Source organism: Lates calcarifer, linkage group LG10 (genome assembly GCF_001640805.2).
Source record: "Lates calcarifer isolate ASB-BC8 linkage group LG10, TLL_Latcal_v3, whole genome shotgun sequence".
In the NCBI taxonomy this organism is placed as follows: Eukaryota; Metazoa; Chordata; class Actinopteri; family Centropomidae; genus Lates; species Lates calcarifer.
The window spans coordinates 3,989,696-4,007,462 of record NC_066842.1 but is presented as its reverse complement, the minus strand read 5'-3'; the positions used below and the strand labels follow the sequence as shown (position 1 = coordinate 4,007,462).

The window sequence follows — 17,767 nt, the reverse complement described above, 5'->3', positions numbered from 1 at the left end:
CTAGCTGAGTAAAAAGGGGGCTGAAGTGTCATTAGAGAAAGTAAATTAAAATTGACTGATAAGGAATCACTTAGGAGTTCACATCAAATAAAGATCTGAGTGTTAACCACCAAAGTTTGAGCTGTTCGATACACTTAAGGGATTTCACTGATAAGAGCAAAGCTTTAACACACTTACCATTTGATGCTGTGAAATCAATTGCAACTGTGAAATTAATCTGAGTCCTACAAGAGAAAAAAAATCACGTAAGGAGTAACGTGGACTCATCAATCATGCTAGATTATACCACAGCATGTTTCAAAGCATGCAGCAGCGAGCAAATTAAGGTGCAGGTTATCTGCAGCGGTCCGTCTTAATATTGGAGCTAAGAGGTAAACACAGTGCGGTAATCCTCTCAACTGAGTCTCCGCAGAGTCTACTACTGCTTCATAACTGGATTAAATGATGAGAGTAATCTAGGCAGAATCATTCGCTGCCATTTACTGTGAACTTACCCGCCTCTGATGTAGTCCAGGAAGGAGAGTTCAGTGTCCACCAGGCAGGACAGGAGGGTGACCTGCCAGCCAGAAAAGAGCAGAAATTAGACAAGAATCTGTTTTACAGTATGAGCAGAGTCTGTAAATGCACCACCTGGTTCTCAAATTAAACCAGCACTTCTAATTTTGTTATTTTGTGATGGCTGTTAGTCTCTCCAACATGTTGTTCGGTGCCTTGTTTCGCTTTTCAATATTTCTCTACATTAAATTATTATTATTTTATTACTTTGAGTAATTGGTTGCCCATGAGTACGAACGACGCACATGAGACTCCTTTGCTTCAGTGTTTCCCTGACGCTGTCTTTCTGTGTTTTTGATATCATTATCACTGCCTATTGGTAAAACAGATGCCTAAACAAATCATGTGAAGGCAGCAGAAACTGTTGACTCACCGTTCCTGAGTTTAGGTACTTTTTCTTCTTCTTTCCCTTTTTCTTTGGATTTAGCACCTGTGGAGAAAACACACCAACTTGAATCCACTTTATTGTGTCTCAGTGAGCAGTGGGTGACTGGACTGCAGCCAGAAATCCTGACTCATGTCTTCTTCTTGGTTCAATCAACCTACACTAGGCAGCGAAATTAAACTAAATGCTTTGTACACAGAGAATCTCTACCACCACATTACATTCAGTTTAATTACTAAAGTAGTTTTTTAAATTTTATTTCTCTCTTGAGATTTTCCAGAGCAGTCGATGATGACACGTTTCGTCACACGTGAGGAGAGAGGACAGCCTGCTCTACACTACACTAAGTGATTCAGGTTGTGCTTCATAAGCACCTTTACTGACTCTTGACCTTCAGTGATTTATGGGTTGCTCAAACACAGCTGGTGTAGACGTTAATGGAACCGTCAGCGAGCTGCACTGAGCGTTCAAAGAAGGGACAGGAGTCAGTCTCACAGAGGAACGGGTGCTAGTTTAACAGCGTATACCGTACATTGTTATTTATCCTGCTACAGTCACTGCACAATTGCTAACGAACAGTGTGTAAATGTAATGACTTGAATCGCAATATAGATCAGAAATAACTGCTGAATAAGGATGAGGTGGTGGCGATGCATCCCACTATGGGAAAGCAGCACTCAAATGGGATAAAACCAGCTCATGTTGTGGAGGGCTCTGGGAAATGTTGGCTGTGCTGAGACTCTAGATAAAATTCAAATCAGGTGTCCCACATTTTAAGGCGCCACAAGAGGAGGAGAGAGACAAGTTATGTATGATACCTCCTCCATTATGTTTTTTTGTGCTCATGTGTGCACATTGTGCGCTGCACTGACAGTGCTGCCAGTTATGGAAGCATTTGTGCTGCGATTAAAGATGGAAAAGTTTTTTAATCTTCCAGAACTAGACAATAACAAATGAACATATATGAAGACAAAAGGTCTGTTACACAGTTTGAGTCTCTGTCGTTATCCAAATGAAACTTTGGCAAATGTCCTTCACTATGGAAGATATTTTCTCTCATATTCTGCCTTTATTCCTCTGCCTTCTTCCCAGTCGTCTCTGTTATTTCATGCGCTGTCAAAGTTCATTTTCTTACACCACATCTGGTTTATCTTGGGGTTTATTTTGCAAAAGTCTTCCTCTGTTACTAACCTCAATAAATATTGTCATTCACTTCAACTTGATCTCTTCTTATTAAACTGCAGCTAGTAACATGAGCACTGTAGCCCGGGTCTACAGCTCAGCTCTCCTCTGAACACAACTCTAAATAATCCTGTAGACGCTGTGCAGGAGACATGCTTAGTCCAAGAGCACTGTTGACTGTTTGTGAGGATATTTTGGAAAAATAAGGGTATTTTGTCTGGTCCTCGCTTCTTCTAATGAGGCTGTCGGAGGGTTAAGACTTGGTTTTAGGGTTAAGGTTTAAACTAAGGTCAGGTTGGGGGTAAGGTAGGGACGAGAAGATAATGAATCCCTGCAAGTATGAAAGCACAAGTGTGTGTGTGTGTGTGAAGAAATTCACCTCATAGATGTGAAACTGTGACTGGCTTCTGGACATTTCTCTGTAGCTGGTGCTGAATTCACCGATAAAGTCGTGGCTGTAACAACAAACACACAGACTCACATTTCTACTCAACTGAAAAAACCTGTGTGCTGTGGTAAAACAGCAGCAGATAAAGGCTAAGAGCCCATAATGACGGTGAAAGGGCCTGCTGGAGACTCACAGATTTTATTCATTTCTTTGGTGTGTATCCACATTGTCTGCAAAGTCTTCCTCAAAGTACAGGAGAAATCAAGAAGTATCACTAACAAGCTCCTTGGTTACTGGAGGCGTGGGCGTAGCAACCAATTTAATAATTTCATGGAGATAATCAGCGCAGTTGGAATCAGGGTCAGAAATTAATGGGAGCTCAGGGCAAAATGCCCTTGAAATGTCAAAAACCGCCTGTGAAATTAACAATGAAGGGGCAAACTGCGCCCCTGAATACTGTGAATTCACTCGCCTCAGATGATAAACACTATCTTTACTCCCCGACCGACTGTATGAAGTTATCTGTCAAGAGACCGTTCAGGCTGCATTAATAGTTAATGTATATTTAAAGCAGTGTAGGGGGTGTTGTCACATGCAGAGCTGTGCAGTGATATTTCTTTCTGCAGTATCTGCACAGGAGGGAAAAACTAGGAGGGTGCATGAGGACAAACATTTTGGAGTGTGGTGTGTGTGACTGTAATCCCTGATGCTCTTCCTCACTTTGCACATATGCTCTTATATCACCAGGGCAGTTTTTATTTTTTTATCAGTGTCATCAGGCGAAAGACTGCATATTCAGATTTTAAAATGGCATGCAGAAAATGGTCACCACAGTCACAGTATATAGCTCATAGGTATGTAATTCATTTACTCTGCCCTGGGGTTTTGCTGTAAATGTATGTGGGGCGTCCTTCACAGCAGTGTGTCAATAAAATGATAATACTATACAGATACAGATGGATGAAGCATGAAAGTCATATGAAAGAGCGTTGTTCCCTCACCCTCCATCTCTGTCCCAGTCATACACCTCCACCTTAATGCTCCTGTAGGGAAAGAGAAGCAGGAGGAAGAGCGAGGGAAATCCTATTAAAAAACCAATTAGCACCGCTGATTTACAGTCTTTCTGCTTAAAATGATGGCAACTGGACCGTGAAAGTCCAGGGTCCTGAGTGGATGAACCTATGTAACACAGAAGGCTTTTTTTTTTTTTTTTTTTTTTCAAATGTCGTTATCAGTATACCCTGGTGTAATCAGGGCAAATGAGAAAAGAATTATAAAAGATATAAAAATAAATAAGTTAGGAAACATATTCCACCATCCAGACTGCCCAGTCCTCTAAATCTGCATAAGTTATATATTACATGTCTCTTGCTGTCAAATCAACTATCATGGTTTAACTGCTGTAAAAAATAATGCTCATTCTTACTCTTACTTCTGCTCTGTATAATGTTTGTGTTTGTGGGAATCCTGCTCTCTCCTACTGTACCTGTCATAGTCTCCGTTACACAGCGCCCTGACAGGAATTTTAAAAGCCTGCCACACTGGATCCAGAGTATTCTTCACCACTTCTGTTTTGTGGCAGATGGTATACCTGTGAGACACACACCACTGTTAACAGATGACAGATCTGCCTTAAAGGTAAAAGCAAACCCCTGTGTGCACCTCTCCTCTTTGTTATTAAGGGGAGTGTTATGTTAAAAAGTATTTCATAAAGCTTGATCCTCTGCTGAAATAACCGCTTCCTGTTCCTTTTTTATATGGTAACTAGTCTGGCTCTTTGTTGCTGCAGCGTGCTGCTGTTATAGCCTGCGGCTGAACATTTAGGCTGCATCAGTAAATACCCAGCTGCACAAAAAGAGAATGTGTTAAGTGTGAGATGCTGAAGTTGACTTGAATAAAAGCATCTGCGGGGCAAAGAAAGTGCGAACTCCACACACAGTTTTCACTTAACTCCATCTTATCCATCCTTTCTCCACTTATTTTCCTCTTGTCAACTCTGCCATTGTATCTCTGCTCATCCCTCCTTCTGTCGATGGTTTAAGTCACATATACAGCACTAAGCATTATGTAATGTCACATAGGCAGTTTAGACCTTATATCCTCTGTATGGGAGCTTTTTGGAGCATGAAAAATTACACTGCATGTCAGGCGTCTTTACATCCCCGTGTATGTGTGTTTTTGTGTGTAAAACCGAGACGGCTGCTTTTGTAAATTCAGAAAATTGATGTCCGCTAACGCCACGGGGGAAGCTGCATGTCAACTTACGATCCGTCTTCGTTACTGCGGTAGAAGACGAGGAAAGGATCTGACTTTCCGAAGAAGTCTTTCTTATCCAGCTTGTTGCCACAAAACTGCAGCATCACCGACTCCTGAAAAAGAGGAGATGGAGGCAAACGTGTGAATTATGCAGCCTCATATCCTAAACAATGACACACAATACAAACTCTCTGCACACCTGATATCAATATTATTTTAGGATATTTTAATTGAAAGGATAGAACACATTATATTTGTATGCATCTATAGATATTTTCACTTTGCATGTTTGTGTCTGATATTAATATTTGATCTTCACCTGCTCCAAAACAGACTAGAGCATTAAATTTAGATTATCAGGCTTAATTCCACCCTTGAACTCACTTGTATATTATTACTATGATATCATTCTAAATCTATAATTAATGATGTGCAGGGGTTATATTTTCAATAGTGACATAAATACTTTTTTTGGGAGCAATGAATTCCTCTGTGTTCTCGCTCTTAATCAACTCACTTCTTTTGTTTCTCTGTAATGTCTTTGGAAAGCACCCAGAGAAGTGGATGTGAGCTTGTTTCATTTAGCTGTAGTGTGTAGTTAGAAAGAACAGAACTGAGAGATGAACAAATAGAACAATAGCTGGTCATCTTCTCTGGTGGCTGCACTACATTCGGGCATATTTTCTACTGCCAGAAGAGAGTGTTGTGGCGTTTCTTCCTCTTTTACAATGATTTTCTCTTCTTATTCTTGTCATATTTTGGTGCAAACTGACAGCTCAGAGCATTTGTACTTTGATTTTGAAGGAATTACACCAAAATATGACATTTATGTGCTCTGACAAAACATTGTGCTATCACACTTCACACCATAGCTTCACTAGAAATATCTTGCTGTGAGGTGATGTACTGTATCTACAGGTGGCCAAAACACAACCAAACAACAAAAGGTATTTTTTTTCCAGAAATAGCTTTTTTTTCTGTGCCCAAAAATGTGAGGTGAGGTTCTCTTTTCCTTATAGAGACAGAGGGATTCGAATAGACAGAGTCACAGTCTGCCTCAGCACAAAGTTCAACTGAAGACATGACAATAGTGTCAAACAGTCCACTGTGTCTTGAACTGAAAACCAGACCTCTTAAACTGGTCGACAACTTGCACCACAAACACTAAAGTTCAGTTTTTTGCCTACAGAGCCGAGCCAAATAAAATCAAGCCCAAACCCTCATAAGTGCAAAAGTTACTACAGATCTGTAAAAGTAAATGCAGTAACAATTTTCTCTGGCTTTCAGGCACCACTGCGATATTTTTAGAAAATACACTTTTCGATAATACACGAAGTTCTCTAATTGGAGACAAATGTATGGTATCATAGCAACAGTAGTGTCTAACAAATAACATCTGTGGTGCATTGTTAAAGCAATATCTGTGATAAAATGCACTGAAAGTAGGGAAAGTGTTGAGAGAGCATGTTTATGTATTTATGTACTGTATGTACATGTATTCACGAGGTGTTATGTATAGTGGTACTGTTAAGTTATCCCAAATGTTTCTGTCAATTTTCAAACCTGAAAAATCTGTAATTTTAATCAGGTAACAGTCTGTTTCATTTGGACCGTCAACGACGTCCTATCACCTTTGCACATGTGTCAAAACTTTTTATTCAATTTTAAGCTGCATTTTTACAGTACATTTTTTGGTTGTTTTTTTAACTGTATATTTTGACCAAATGAAGGATTTTAGTCATCAGACGTCTGGATCTTAACTTATCAGAGAAACAAGCTGAACAAACATAAGAAGCCGCTCGGCTACAGCCCTCCAGGACGATTTTTAACAGGAAACTGCTTTATTATATATTGTTTTTACCAGATTTAGTCACCTGGTCTGTTTGTTTTGGAGAGGAGGAAACCCCTACGGCATAATTTGTCTCCTGGTAAAAACCTCCCGAGGGATTAACAACGAAGGAATCCTGACCAGGAAAAGCTGCAATGACAGCAAAAACTCCCATGATTCCACACTACTCCAAGATGTCATTCAACTACGTCTTTTGCTACTGTTTTGATTGAGTGACCCTTAACAGAAGAAAATTACATATTCTATGTTTAACCGTATTAAGCTGCACTGAGAGGTGTTTGTAATATTTAGTCCATCCTCACTGATATAAATAGTGAGAGTGGGATTTATTGTAGTTGTCATTCTATTACAACCAGATTTGCATCTAAGTTCAGAGTTTTGTTTTGAAACTGTGTGGAGCAGCAGATGTGTCAGACTCATCGTTACTTCAGAGGAATTATGGGTAAGAAAAAGTTGAGCTCATTAGAGGAAAGTATCTGAATGTCTAAAAGTTTTACTTCAAACAAATCGACAGGGGAACCAAACAAACTCTTACCCTGCAGTTGCTCAGCTCTTCTGCTCTCACAATGATGGTGCCACATTTCTTCCCTGGGATCCCACTAAACAAAAGAGAAAGAGAGAGTGAGAAAAGAACAGAACATTTCCATTCAATTCAAGTAGCCATACGCTTCAAATAATGGGTTTATGACAGGTAAGACAAAAGTTACAGGGAAAATCTCTCTGGGTAGTTTAAGGGAGTTCTTTTCAAAAGTAGCCAATAACAAGAATCTACTTTACTCAATTATAGATCATGTTTTACTTTATTCCCATCATTTTTTATATTCACTAGTTGCTCTAACCCTGTTTGCTGATACATAGTGCTTCATGCAAACTGTATTTAGCTATTAAAGAATGGAATAAGCTCCCTGTCAATCTGAAAACCTGCACAGACTCCCATATTCTCCCTAGCTATACTACACTGTAGTATACACTTTACATCATACACTGATTCTACGGTACATACCCCACAGTGGTTTATTGCTTATTCTGCAACATCACAGTATAATTCACTCAACTTTGTGTACAATATATCCACGTATCTGTTCTGATGCTAAATTGCGTTTTGTTGTACTGACAATGAATCGTATCTAATCTAATCTATTCTAACTAATTTAATCAAATCTAATCTATGATGATAAAGGATATGTGTTCCTTGTTTCTCCATGTAGCATTTATCAACCACACTGTGGTTTTCAGGAAACCTAAGGCATTATGTCAGTAATAGTCAAGCTCTTAGAGAATCTAAAATTATTCTGTGGTTAAATGCTTAAACTGAAAAACACAAAATGTAAAATTCTATCAACTGAGACCCCTGCAGATCTCTTCATCTCAGTCTCTCTCATATTCACTGCCTGATTGTCCAAATAAATATTAATTAATGCAGAATGAAAACCTTTTAAAAAAAGAACATCAAAGTAATGTAACCGCATCCAGTGACATTTCAGCTGCAATGTTTGTTTACATCCTGAGCTGGCGAAGCGTAACATTCAGCCAATAAAGCCAAGGGAGACTCATCACTAAAAATAGACCAAATGAATGCCACAGACCCCGGGCCTGATTCAGAACGAGGAAGGGCAGAGATAATTTCATTTGGCTAAGTACTGTCCAGTAATGGCAGAGAGAGCCTATAATAACACGTGCGGAGAAACTGACGGCAAATTGAAGCGAGGCTTTGAAACTCCCCACCGTCACCTGAGACACACCACCATCCTTTGATGCACACGGAAGCATTCAGTGAAATTAATTCACTGTACGAGCAGAGAGATTGCTCAGTAAGGGGGCAGATAGAAAAATGGCAGATACAGAGAAAGAGAGAGGGGAGGAACAAAAAAGAGATGGACCATCACAGGAGCAAAGAGAGGAAGAACAGAGTCACTAGAAGGACAGAGTAGTGGATGAGAAGTTGTTGAGTGAAAACAGAGTGAGCCTGAAAACATTAGTACATGGCTTCCACTGAAATGGGTTTGTAGACGGCGATACACTCTTGTGCTGATAATCAATATTTTATACATGTGTAATAAAGATGACATCTTATATTCTAGACTGCATGCTTAAAAAGTAGAAAGCACTCAGAGGATATGCACCTCTTACAAGGCTGCACCACACTCTAAATTATATTTAATGACATAAATGTCATTTTCCCATGTTTTAGGGTGATTGACAGTGACAAAAATATGAAATCGGTGCAGTATTGAGCGAGAACACTGCACCAGTAACCGCTAAACAGCTCCTGCAATGTAAACAAACAGTGCAATTAGACATTTATAAAATTGTAGCTATGGAAAATAACCTGGGTTACACTCTCCCCCTCTAAACCGCATGAAGCTCTGCACACACATCGGTTACACGCTGTGCCACCGCCTCCACAAACACAGTGAGAAATACCGCTTAGGATACATGAAGTAGGTTTTTTTGTTTATGTAAGTACAATATTTCATGAAAAAATAGCAAAAGTATTCAAAAAACCCATAAAAACATCCCACATTTGGATCCGCCAAAAGTTAAAAAGGTGCCCTGATAAAAATGTTTTGAAAAAGTCACCCAAAAGTGGAAACAAAACAAAGTTAATGACACAGACTGTGCTGTAAAATGTTCTCTTAGCCTCTGAAGAAAGCATATCACACACACAATGTGACATAATCTTACAATGCCATTGTGCTGCATGAACCGAGAGCATATTGTCATCTCGGGTGTATTTTTTGTTCTCTATTTGTGATCCGCCTCCACTTGACTGAGCAGAAGTGTGATGCGTTTGACTTTAGACGTTTATTTCTTTTCTCTTTTTTTGTGCTTGGAGGCAGCAGAGTGAGTGCAAAAACACACACAACACACACACACACACACACACACACATTCACATGCAGTCGCACAAACTTGCAAGCACAAACAAGAATTACAGAATAGTAAAGAATAACTAAAAATATCTTCTCATATCTAAAAAAAGAATAAAAATAAAACATGCAGGTTTGCACAAACACACACAATACAAATGCAGACACACACACACACACACACACACACACACACACAGATCTGAAACACAGTGAATGACTACAGGCAGAGGTGATTACATAACTCGGCGACAGCAACACATTCTTACATCATATTTCTTGTGTGTCATTCTTCAGCAGACCCATTCAGCTGCAGCCACTCATTTACTCTGCCACACACACATAAACAGAGTACAGACAGACAATCATGGATGCAGACGCCAGTACAGTCACTTCCTTCCATTTCACACACACACACACACACACACTGGACACCACTGCGGGATGAGGTGAGGGTCAGACTACTGATGGCTCATTGCCTCAGGAGGAAAAACAAAAGCAACAACAAATTGTTCTCTTCAATAAGCTCCAGAAGACGCTGCAGATCATCTCTGTGAGTTAGAGGACAGTTAGAGTGCAGCTGAGATAATACAAGACACTCCAACCCACTTTATTAATGTGGTATAATAATTTCCTTTTTGAGAGCTTAGCCCATCTTATAGGTCACGTGGGTGAGGAGGTATTAAATAGTTCGATTATTTTTGTTTAAACACAAACTTTGCTATATAACGCTACCAGACAAAAACAATAATTTTACTTGGTAGAAGAGGGAAGACGCTGGATTACCGCTGCCTTGACTTCTTAGATAGTTTGTGTTATTGTGAGGTACTTTTACTTATGTAAAGGATCTGAATTCTTCTTCCGCCACTAAAAGTCGCACAGTACCACAACCAAACTAACGGAGCGAGGCACTGGTATTCCTGCAGATTTCGTGTTCTGCTCGGTAAAACAACGGTCAATGGAGTCTGGTGGTGATGTATAGTCATACTCTTTAATAAAAAGGTCTGTCTCTGGAGGAATCCTTTCCGTAACGTTGTCGGTGTCAAAAACAGGCACTTTAGTGGACATATTTTGACTTGGACATTGCCTGGGTACATTGTTCTTGCTCAATACTGCACCAATTCCAAAGACTTTTGTCCCTATCAATCATTTACACCCAAAAACATGGGAAAATAAGGTCCAAATTTAGAAACACCACAGTTATCCTTTAACTGTTCAGTTCTTCCTCTGTTCGAACACCAAACAAACTCTTGTTTTTAGATGATATTTTGATAAAATTAGATCGCTGACATTAGAGAGTGATTCCAAACATGGAAAGAGTAAAGAGGGTGGGGGGAGGGGGACTTCCTGTGCACCAGAGGAGGTTTTCAAGCAAAGACTAACCACACACAGAGCTGCAAATGTGAAATCTTTCATGAGCTGGCTCTAAGTTTAATCACGATCTTATAGTAATCAGCAATGGAGAAGAAAATCAGACATTTATTCACAGGAAAATGTCCCTGATTATTTCTTCAGGCTTCAGTCAAGGCTTCAGTTCAGTTGAGGCTTCCTCAGAAAACGAGCAAGGGGCTCACCACTGACATCTTCCCTTTGGGTGAACTGTCCCTTTTCACTACACGCTGTTTACCCATCTTGACGTGTTTACAGTCTGTCATTAGGCCTGCTGCTGTTTAACTATTCATCTCATTTGGCTGATGGAGACAGGGTACTCATCAGCATCAGCATCTCCATCATCATCTGAAAGGAGCAGAATCTAAAATCTAAGCATGAGCCCAAACAGCTTTTCTGTAGCACCTAATGATAGTGGCTCCCTGATTAGAGTAATGCAGTATAAGCCTTTCGCCCCTTCGCTTTCAGTTATGAGTGTCTAATTAAAATAGCTGAAGACATACTGTGTGAGTGTGTTTGTTCGTTGGTGCATGTGCGCGCATGGTAACATGAGCTACTTACATCAAAGGCTTTTCCAGGCGGCTTCCCAGGGAACCAACTATTTCACCCAGTGTACAGAAAGCCTGGCCCAGGAAATCCTGCACGTGTGAAAAACATACAAACAAAAATAAAGAAAAATACAGAGGCTGAAAAACAGAACTCTAAGCAGAGAGAAACATTCCTTAGGATTTTCTTCACAGTGGCAGAAACGGTCTTCCATAAAAAACAATGCTTTTCACTATGTATTTGAGGTTTTATTCCTCATATCTTCAAGTCTGTTAGTGGTACAGATCACAAATATTGGCACAAAATTGATGAACAATTGCAATACAAAACCATCAGGTGCAAAAAAATGAATATGTATAGCCTTGTTTAGGAATTTTACACTTTTTTCCAAATCTAGAGCTGTAAAATGAAAAGGAATGCAGTACAAACTTTTAATGGTCCAGCAACACTGAGAAGATGCTTGTCCTCCAGCGTTTGGTGAGGGTAGGAATAATATTTGTAAAAACATTAATGACCACACATGGCTTCTAAGAAAGGCTGGGGTTTTTTTTTAGGTTATAAAAATGAAATCATCTTAAGGTCTGAAAAAATGTGAAAACATGGGATTTGATCAGAAATATTTTACAGGTCTTGGTGTTGGGAACCATTTATGAGATGGACAAGGTTTGAACAAAATATAAGACGGTGCTGCAGCAACATTATCTGACACAGAATGATCGAAGTCTGTCACAACAGAATTTGTCTCATTAATCGTTTTTTGTCATACTGCCATTTAGAGCTATAAAAATTAGTCAATTACCCACTTAGTCAATTGAAAGAAGATTAACTGGCAACTATTTTGACATCTGATTAATCATTTCAGCCATTTTTCAAGTGAGATGCCAAACAATCTCTGGTTCCAGCTTTTCAAATGTGACGATTTAATTATTCTCCTCATCACATGCGATGGTAAACTGAATATCCTTGGTCTGTTGGTTGGATAAAATAATCAAGTTGTCATATGGCTTTTTAATTAATTAATTTTTTTTACGATATTCCAACATTTTATAAACAAAATAATTTACTGATTAATCAAGGAAATAACCAGCTGATTAATCTATATTCAGAATAATTGCAGTCCTCTTGTCATTCTGAGCACTATACTATAGAGGCATACAAAAAAAGAAAACTTTTATATAGCGGCTACTCCAGTTGTCAAGTATTTGAAGTTCTTCCTCAGGCTGCATTCCACTGAAGTGTTGTAATATTAAATGTCACATTGTTGTCACTGAACGGCTTCCCTTCTGTTTTCCATGTATATTTTGCACATGGACATCTAGGCCCAGCATGCAGAGAGACCCGTGTCCTTGTTGATCACTGTAGGGTGACCATAAGAGAGGAGTCAGTTTGGGTAGGAGGAGCCTTTGGCCAGCAAGAAGAGCAAAGCAGGGAGAGTGGGGAAGGGGTATAAAAAGTCTGTTTACAACAGGCTTTGGACTGATTGTTCATGCACTGATACTGAGGTCTCCCCTAACAGATTGTGTATGCATGTGTGCACGAGTAAGCCTATATGTACATGTGTCTGTGTGTGTGTATAAAAGTGCTTGACAGATGAGCCGTGTTGAGTCCGGCGGGCAGAAAGCTGCTCCAAAGATCTTTGCCGGTGCTGAGCAAATTTTTCCCCCAGCCGAGGTCTCGAAACAAAAAGAAATGACAAAAATGCTCTGGCCTTTCCATAAGAATTATGCTGCTAGCTAGCTGCCCCAGCCCAGCGCCTGCTACGCCTCAGAAATCTAGGGCTAGAGGCTCAGGCGCCTCAAATTAACAGGCTCAGTGGTGGCAGGAAGAAAAAGGTTAGAAGGGTATCTTCAAGTAAAAAAGATCACAGCTGAATTTCACAAGTACTGCAGTCCTTCTTAAAGTTCTTCTGCTCATTAGGCCTCAAATATAGAACACACAGAGACCATGTCCATGTCTTAAGTCCCTCTGCCCGATCCTAGCATCAGATAAGAACAACCATATTGAATGATTCTGCATTCTGGATTATGTTCAGTGTCTATATAAAATATCTGTACATAGCATCTATGATATGATTAAGATAAGGGAAACTTTGTGTTAATGGCAAATCAACTAAAAAAACCACAGACAAGTAGAGAAACGCATGAAAAAATGAGTCTAAATATGTGCAGCGTCATCTCATGACCCCTGATATTCATGCTGAGATTCCTTGGAGGGGTCCCAAAACCCCAGGTTGGGAATCACTGTCCAACCCGGTTCACATTCAGCAGTGTCCTAAGTTCAAGTCTGGTGCAATCAGATGAGTCCCACAACCCCACAAAAAACACTTAAAACAAGAATAACATAAGATATATATGTGCTTTTGAAGCAACAGTACGTTTAATAAGAGGATTCAAAGTTTGCAGTAAAATCTTCACTGCTCTAAAATAGTCGTGAGCGAACACACAGCCAGTTAACTTAATTACTGCCTGCAAACAAAGAAGCTATTTCCCCGCCTGGATTCATTTGCTAATCATCGAGTTTAAAATAATGAAAAAAGACTTTGAAATGAGATTACAGTTTGTTTACTGGTGTATCCTACCACAAAGATAAACACGGGTAAAATGAAGAATTGTGCACAGTGCTGTGACAAGCGTCTGTCAGGATGAAAAAGCAACATCGCCTTCATCTAATAGGAAACAGGATATCCAGCCCTTAATTAGGGTTTACTGTACACTCTGTTCCTGCACATCTTCCCCTGCAGCCATATCTGCACAAGGTATGCAAACCATATGGCACAGCAAAAACATCTGCTGTGATGGGAGGAAGGAGACATCTTCAAACGCTGGCACTGAAGCTGCCAAGAGAGATACTGTACTTGTGAGCACTATTTTCCATTTTCTGTTATTTATAGCCATGTGACTGGGGATGGACTGTGCCCGAACAATGGAGCCATCACTGTGTGCCAGATCTCCAATCCCACACATCCACGGCAACGACAGGACGCATCCAAGCGTCCTCAGCCTTCATGCTGAGAGTGAGTCGCTGTGCTCACATTGCTCAGCGCTCTCAGTAGAAGCCCCGGGGCACACTGGGGCTGGAGCTGAGGAAAAGAACTCCGCCTGCAGTTGGCAATGAGTATGAGGCCGGGTAATATGAAAGGAGCTAGGGGTGGACATAGAGCCCAGGTTATAGACAGAACTGGAGCAGGGCAGCCCTGAAACTTCTGTTTTGAAAGGAAGGTGAAGGATGGGGCTGTAGGACTGTGAAATCTCGAGTTATAAGTTTTGAATCAAGATGGAGGAAGAGCTTAACGAAGAGAGGCAGTCTGAATAGAGTCTGGGAATAATTTCAACCCGCAATCCATCATCAGCGATGGCGGGAGGGCACGTAGGATGTTTGAAATTTGCAACTGCACTCTCATGACAAAGGAGCATAAGCAGAACTAAACAGACATCTGATAAGACATGGCAAAGCTGATATAATCTCTTTATCAAAGGCTGTCACCGGCAGTTGTCACTGATACTTAAGTGTTTTAGAAAACTAACCTGTGAGATTGTAGGAGATCTTTCCCATCCTCTATTTGATCATTTTGATGAGCTCTTACTGTTGAATGCCCAAAGCTATAAAATGTTTGTCTTCCAGTGTCACTGGACAATGTCTTTGTTAAATTCATAAAGCACTGGTTTTAACTCGATGATTTAGACATTGGGGTCGGCCACAGCAGCTGAGCTGCTTTTGGCACATTTAATTGTGTATTGATATCATGATAACTGTGTATTGATCGTATGTGATTCTGAGCCTTAAATTTAACACCTTATTGCATTTCCCAACTGTGGTGTAAAACTCCTCTTAATATGTTTGGTATGGCTCTAAAAAAGTTGAAATGCCATCACGATTGCTTTGTTCCTGTTAGGCGACTCTTACCTCTGACATTCAGATTCAAATCAGGCTGCTATTGTACTGGAAGGGTAAACGTTTGGCTGTATAATATTTCCATGAATGCATGACTGATTGTTGAACAGCTGAGGTGAAGGAGAGACACTCACGTGTTTAGAGAGGTTGTCGCTCTTGCAGTCTAAATCATACCTGCAGAGAAGAGAGAGGAGATGACACATCAGAACGGAGGCCATGATAGGCTGTAAGGTTTGAGCAGCAGGGTCCGCGACTGAAAGGCTGCCAAAACACAAATTAGTAGTCTGTGACACAAGCTTCTCTCCCTCATCACCTACCATTAATGCAAGCCACTTCTCCACTAATCACTGCAAAGAAGCTGTTCAGGTTTAAAGTAGGCTTGTGAGTACGGCACCAAAAGCTTTACTGATCTGATTTCATGCATGAGGGTGCAACAGTATCAGTGGCGTCAGTCTCATTAATGGCTGTCACATAAAAATCTTGGCACTTTACTCAGCAAATTTTCCACTTTCTAATTTTCCACTATCCAAATATTAACGTGTTAGTAACATTCTCAGTGGTTTTTGATTTGAATAAAGGATGTAAAAAGAAGACAAAAAGAATAAATAGGGAGATCTGTCACTGACAAATAACAAATTAAAATACTGTAGAAGTATACGGCATCGTAATAAGAAAATCAAACAAAAATTCAGAGAGGAAAATAGCTGCAGCAGAACTAGAACCCCTAGAACCAACAGACGACAGTGGTTGCAGTGAGAAGAAAAAGAAATATACCCAAATCTATGGCGTTACTGTCAAATTATACTGTGATATAAATTTTAGGCCATACTGCCCAGTCCTATATAGCAGCAGGACTCTCCAAGACCTTGATGGGTAAAATCAGTTGAACTGAATGTTTTTTTTTTCTCGTTGTCCATAGATTTTTCTTTGAAAAGTAATGGATTTTGTAGATACATGACTTCCACAGCAGCACTGCTGGACTTGAAAAATATTTACAAGAATTCAAAAGGTATGAGAAATTCAAGAAACAAGCTTTTGTGCAGCTTTTGTGCAGACCATGTGATCCTCTCCCCTCTCCGGAGAGCAATTTATCCAGATTTATTTATTTCCTGTAACCTGTCACCTTCCTCTGCGTCTCAGGTGTGTGTCAGCATGTATGTGTGGTGTGTGTGTGTGTAACAGTGTATAAATGGGAGAGCCTGTGCGTTTCTATCTACAGACAGCATGCCATGTACGATAAGGCGCCTGCTGACAAAACTGGGAGACGCTGTGTGTCACTACAGGAGGGGGTTGGGGTGGGGGCTCCAATACAGTGCTGTTACTAATGTAATTCCATAAGAGCAAGGAAACACGCTGCTGTTACGCAACGTGCCGCCGGCAAAATGCACAGGTGCGCTTCATGTTCTATTCGCCCCTTGCTTCTGTCACTCCCAAATGTTCATAAATGATTCATTTAATCTTATTTAATAATGAGAGACCCAAAGACGTTGAGAGAGAAATAGAGAGAGAGAGAGGTAGAGAGAGAGGAAAGAGAAACATACTCCTGATGTAAATATGATGGATGATTTGCCCACACACACACATACGAAGAGTGTTTGCAGGAGTAGACGTCCCAGCGCCTCGTGAGTGCACATTTGTGGTGTGTTACTGAACGTGTGTGTGTTCATGTGGATGACATCACTCTGCATCGGCACTGGGCCAGACAGGATTTCTCTTGGTCCTGTGCTGTCTGTCTTTGGGGGGGTGGTGCTCAGAGCTCCGTTTGAACTGAGCAATGATGACTAATGATGGCACACAAACAAACGGGGCCGGAGAGGCAAGCAAACAACAGACGACAGCACACTGACACTTGCGCCTCGTTTCCCAACAGTTTTGTGAAACCTTCATATCCTCACACAAGATGCTACACGAATGTTTCATTAGCATATATTTGCTATGCTGTAATTGGTCCTGACAGAACATCCTCAACATGGGAAGGGAATAATGCACTTCTAATTTTTAGACCATGAATCTGTTTCTTGTATTGTAATGAATATTTACATGAGGATGGACTGTTGAATAGCAGGACATTCTTAATCATTTTCAGAACCTATTTTCATGCAAAATAATTGGTCTAATTTTCCGCAATTCAAATGTAAATTATCCAGTTGTTGCATGGAGTGATTTATGATGTCTGTCATACTTTTGATAACGAGAAATTACAGGAAATGATTCTTGGTGTGTTACTTTGCCAAGGAGAGAAACCAAAATGTGGTGTTTTTTTTTCTGGTTCCTTGTGGTACACAGATGATAGAAAGAAAAATATATGTCTTCTGGTCACAAACAAATTCAATGCTTGCTTTATGTTTTCGGGTTGTCCGTCTGCCTATCCATCCATCTCATTCTTGTGAATGTGATGTCTCAATAACACCTTGAGGGAATTTCTCGAAACTTGGTACATGATGAACTTTCAATTT

At 40.2% G+C, this 17,767-nt stretch overlaps 1 protein-coding gene across 3 annotated transcripts in view; it reads right to left on the bottom strand.

Annotated features, from left to right (window-relative positions):
- LOC108880870 (copine-8) overlaps nucleotides 1–17,767 on the bottom strand; it is a 55,955-nt gene that overhangs the window by 16,320 nt on the left and 21,868 nt on the right. For all 3 annotated transcript variants that reach the window (XR_001960547.2, XM_051073166.1, XM_018672588.2), the window contains 10 exons: nucleotides 15,446–15,485; nucleotides 11,436–11,512; nucleotides 7,151–7,214; nucleotides 4,776–4,879; nucleotides 3,997–4,101; nucleotides 3,512–3,553; nucleotides 2,502–2,577; nucleotides 929–985; nucleotides 495–556; nucleotides 178–224 (listed from right to left, as the gene is read on the bottom strand). Coding sequence is in view for 2 of the 3 variants with exons in the window: in XM_051073166.1 (XP_050929123.1) it covers nucleotides 178–224; nucleotides 495–556; nucleotides 929–985; nucleotides 2,502–2,577; nucleotides 3,512–3,553; nucleotides 3,997–4,101; nucleotides 4,776–4,879; nucleotides 7,151–7,214; nucleotides 11,436–11,512; nucleotides 15,446–15,485 (674 nt within the window). In the remaining variant the exon portion in view is untranslated. The remainder of the gene's footprint in view (nucleotides 1–177; nucleotides 225–494; nucleotides 557–928; nucleotides 986–2,501; nucleotides 2,578–3,511; nucleotides 3,554–3,996; nucleotides 4,102–4,775; nucleotides 4,880–7,150; nucleotides 7,215–11,435; nucleotides 11,513–15,445; nucleotides 15,486–17,767) is intronic.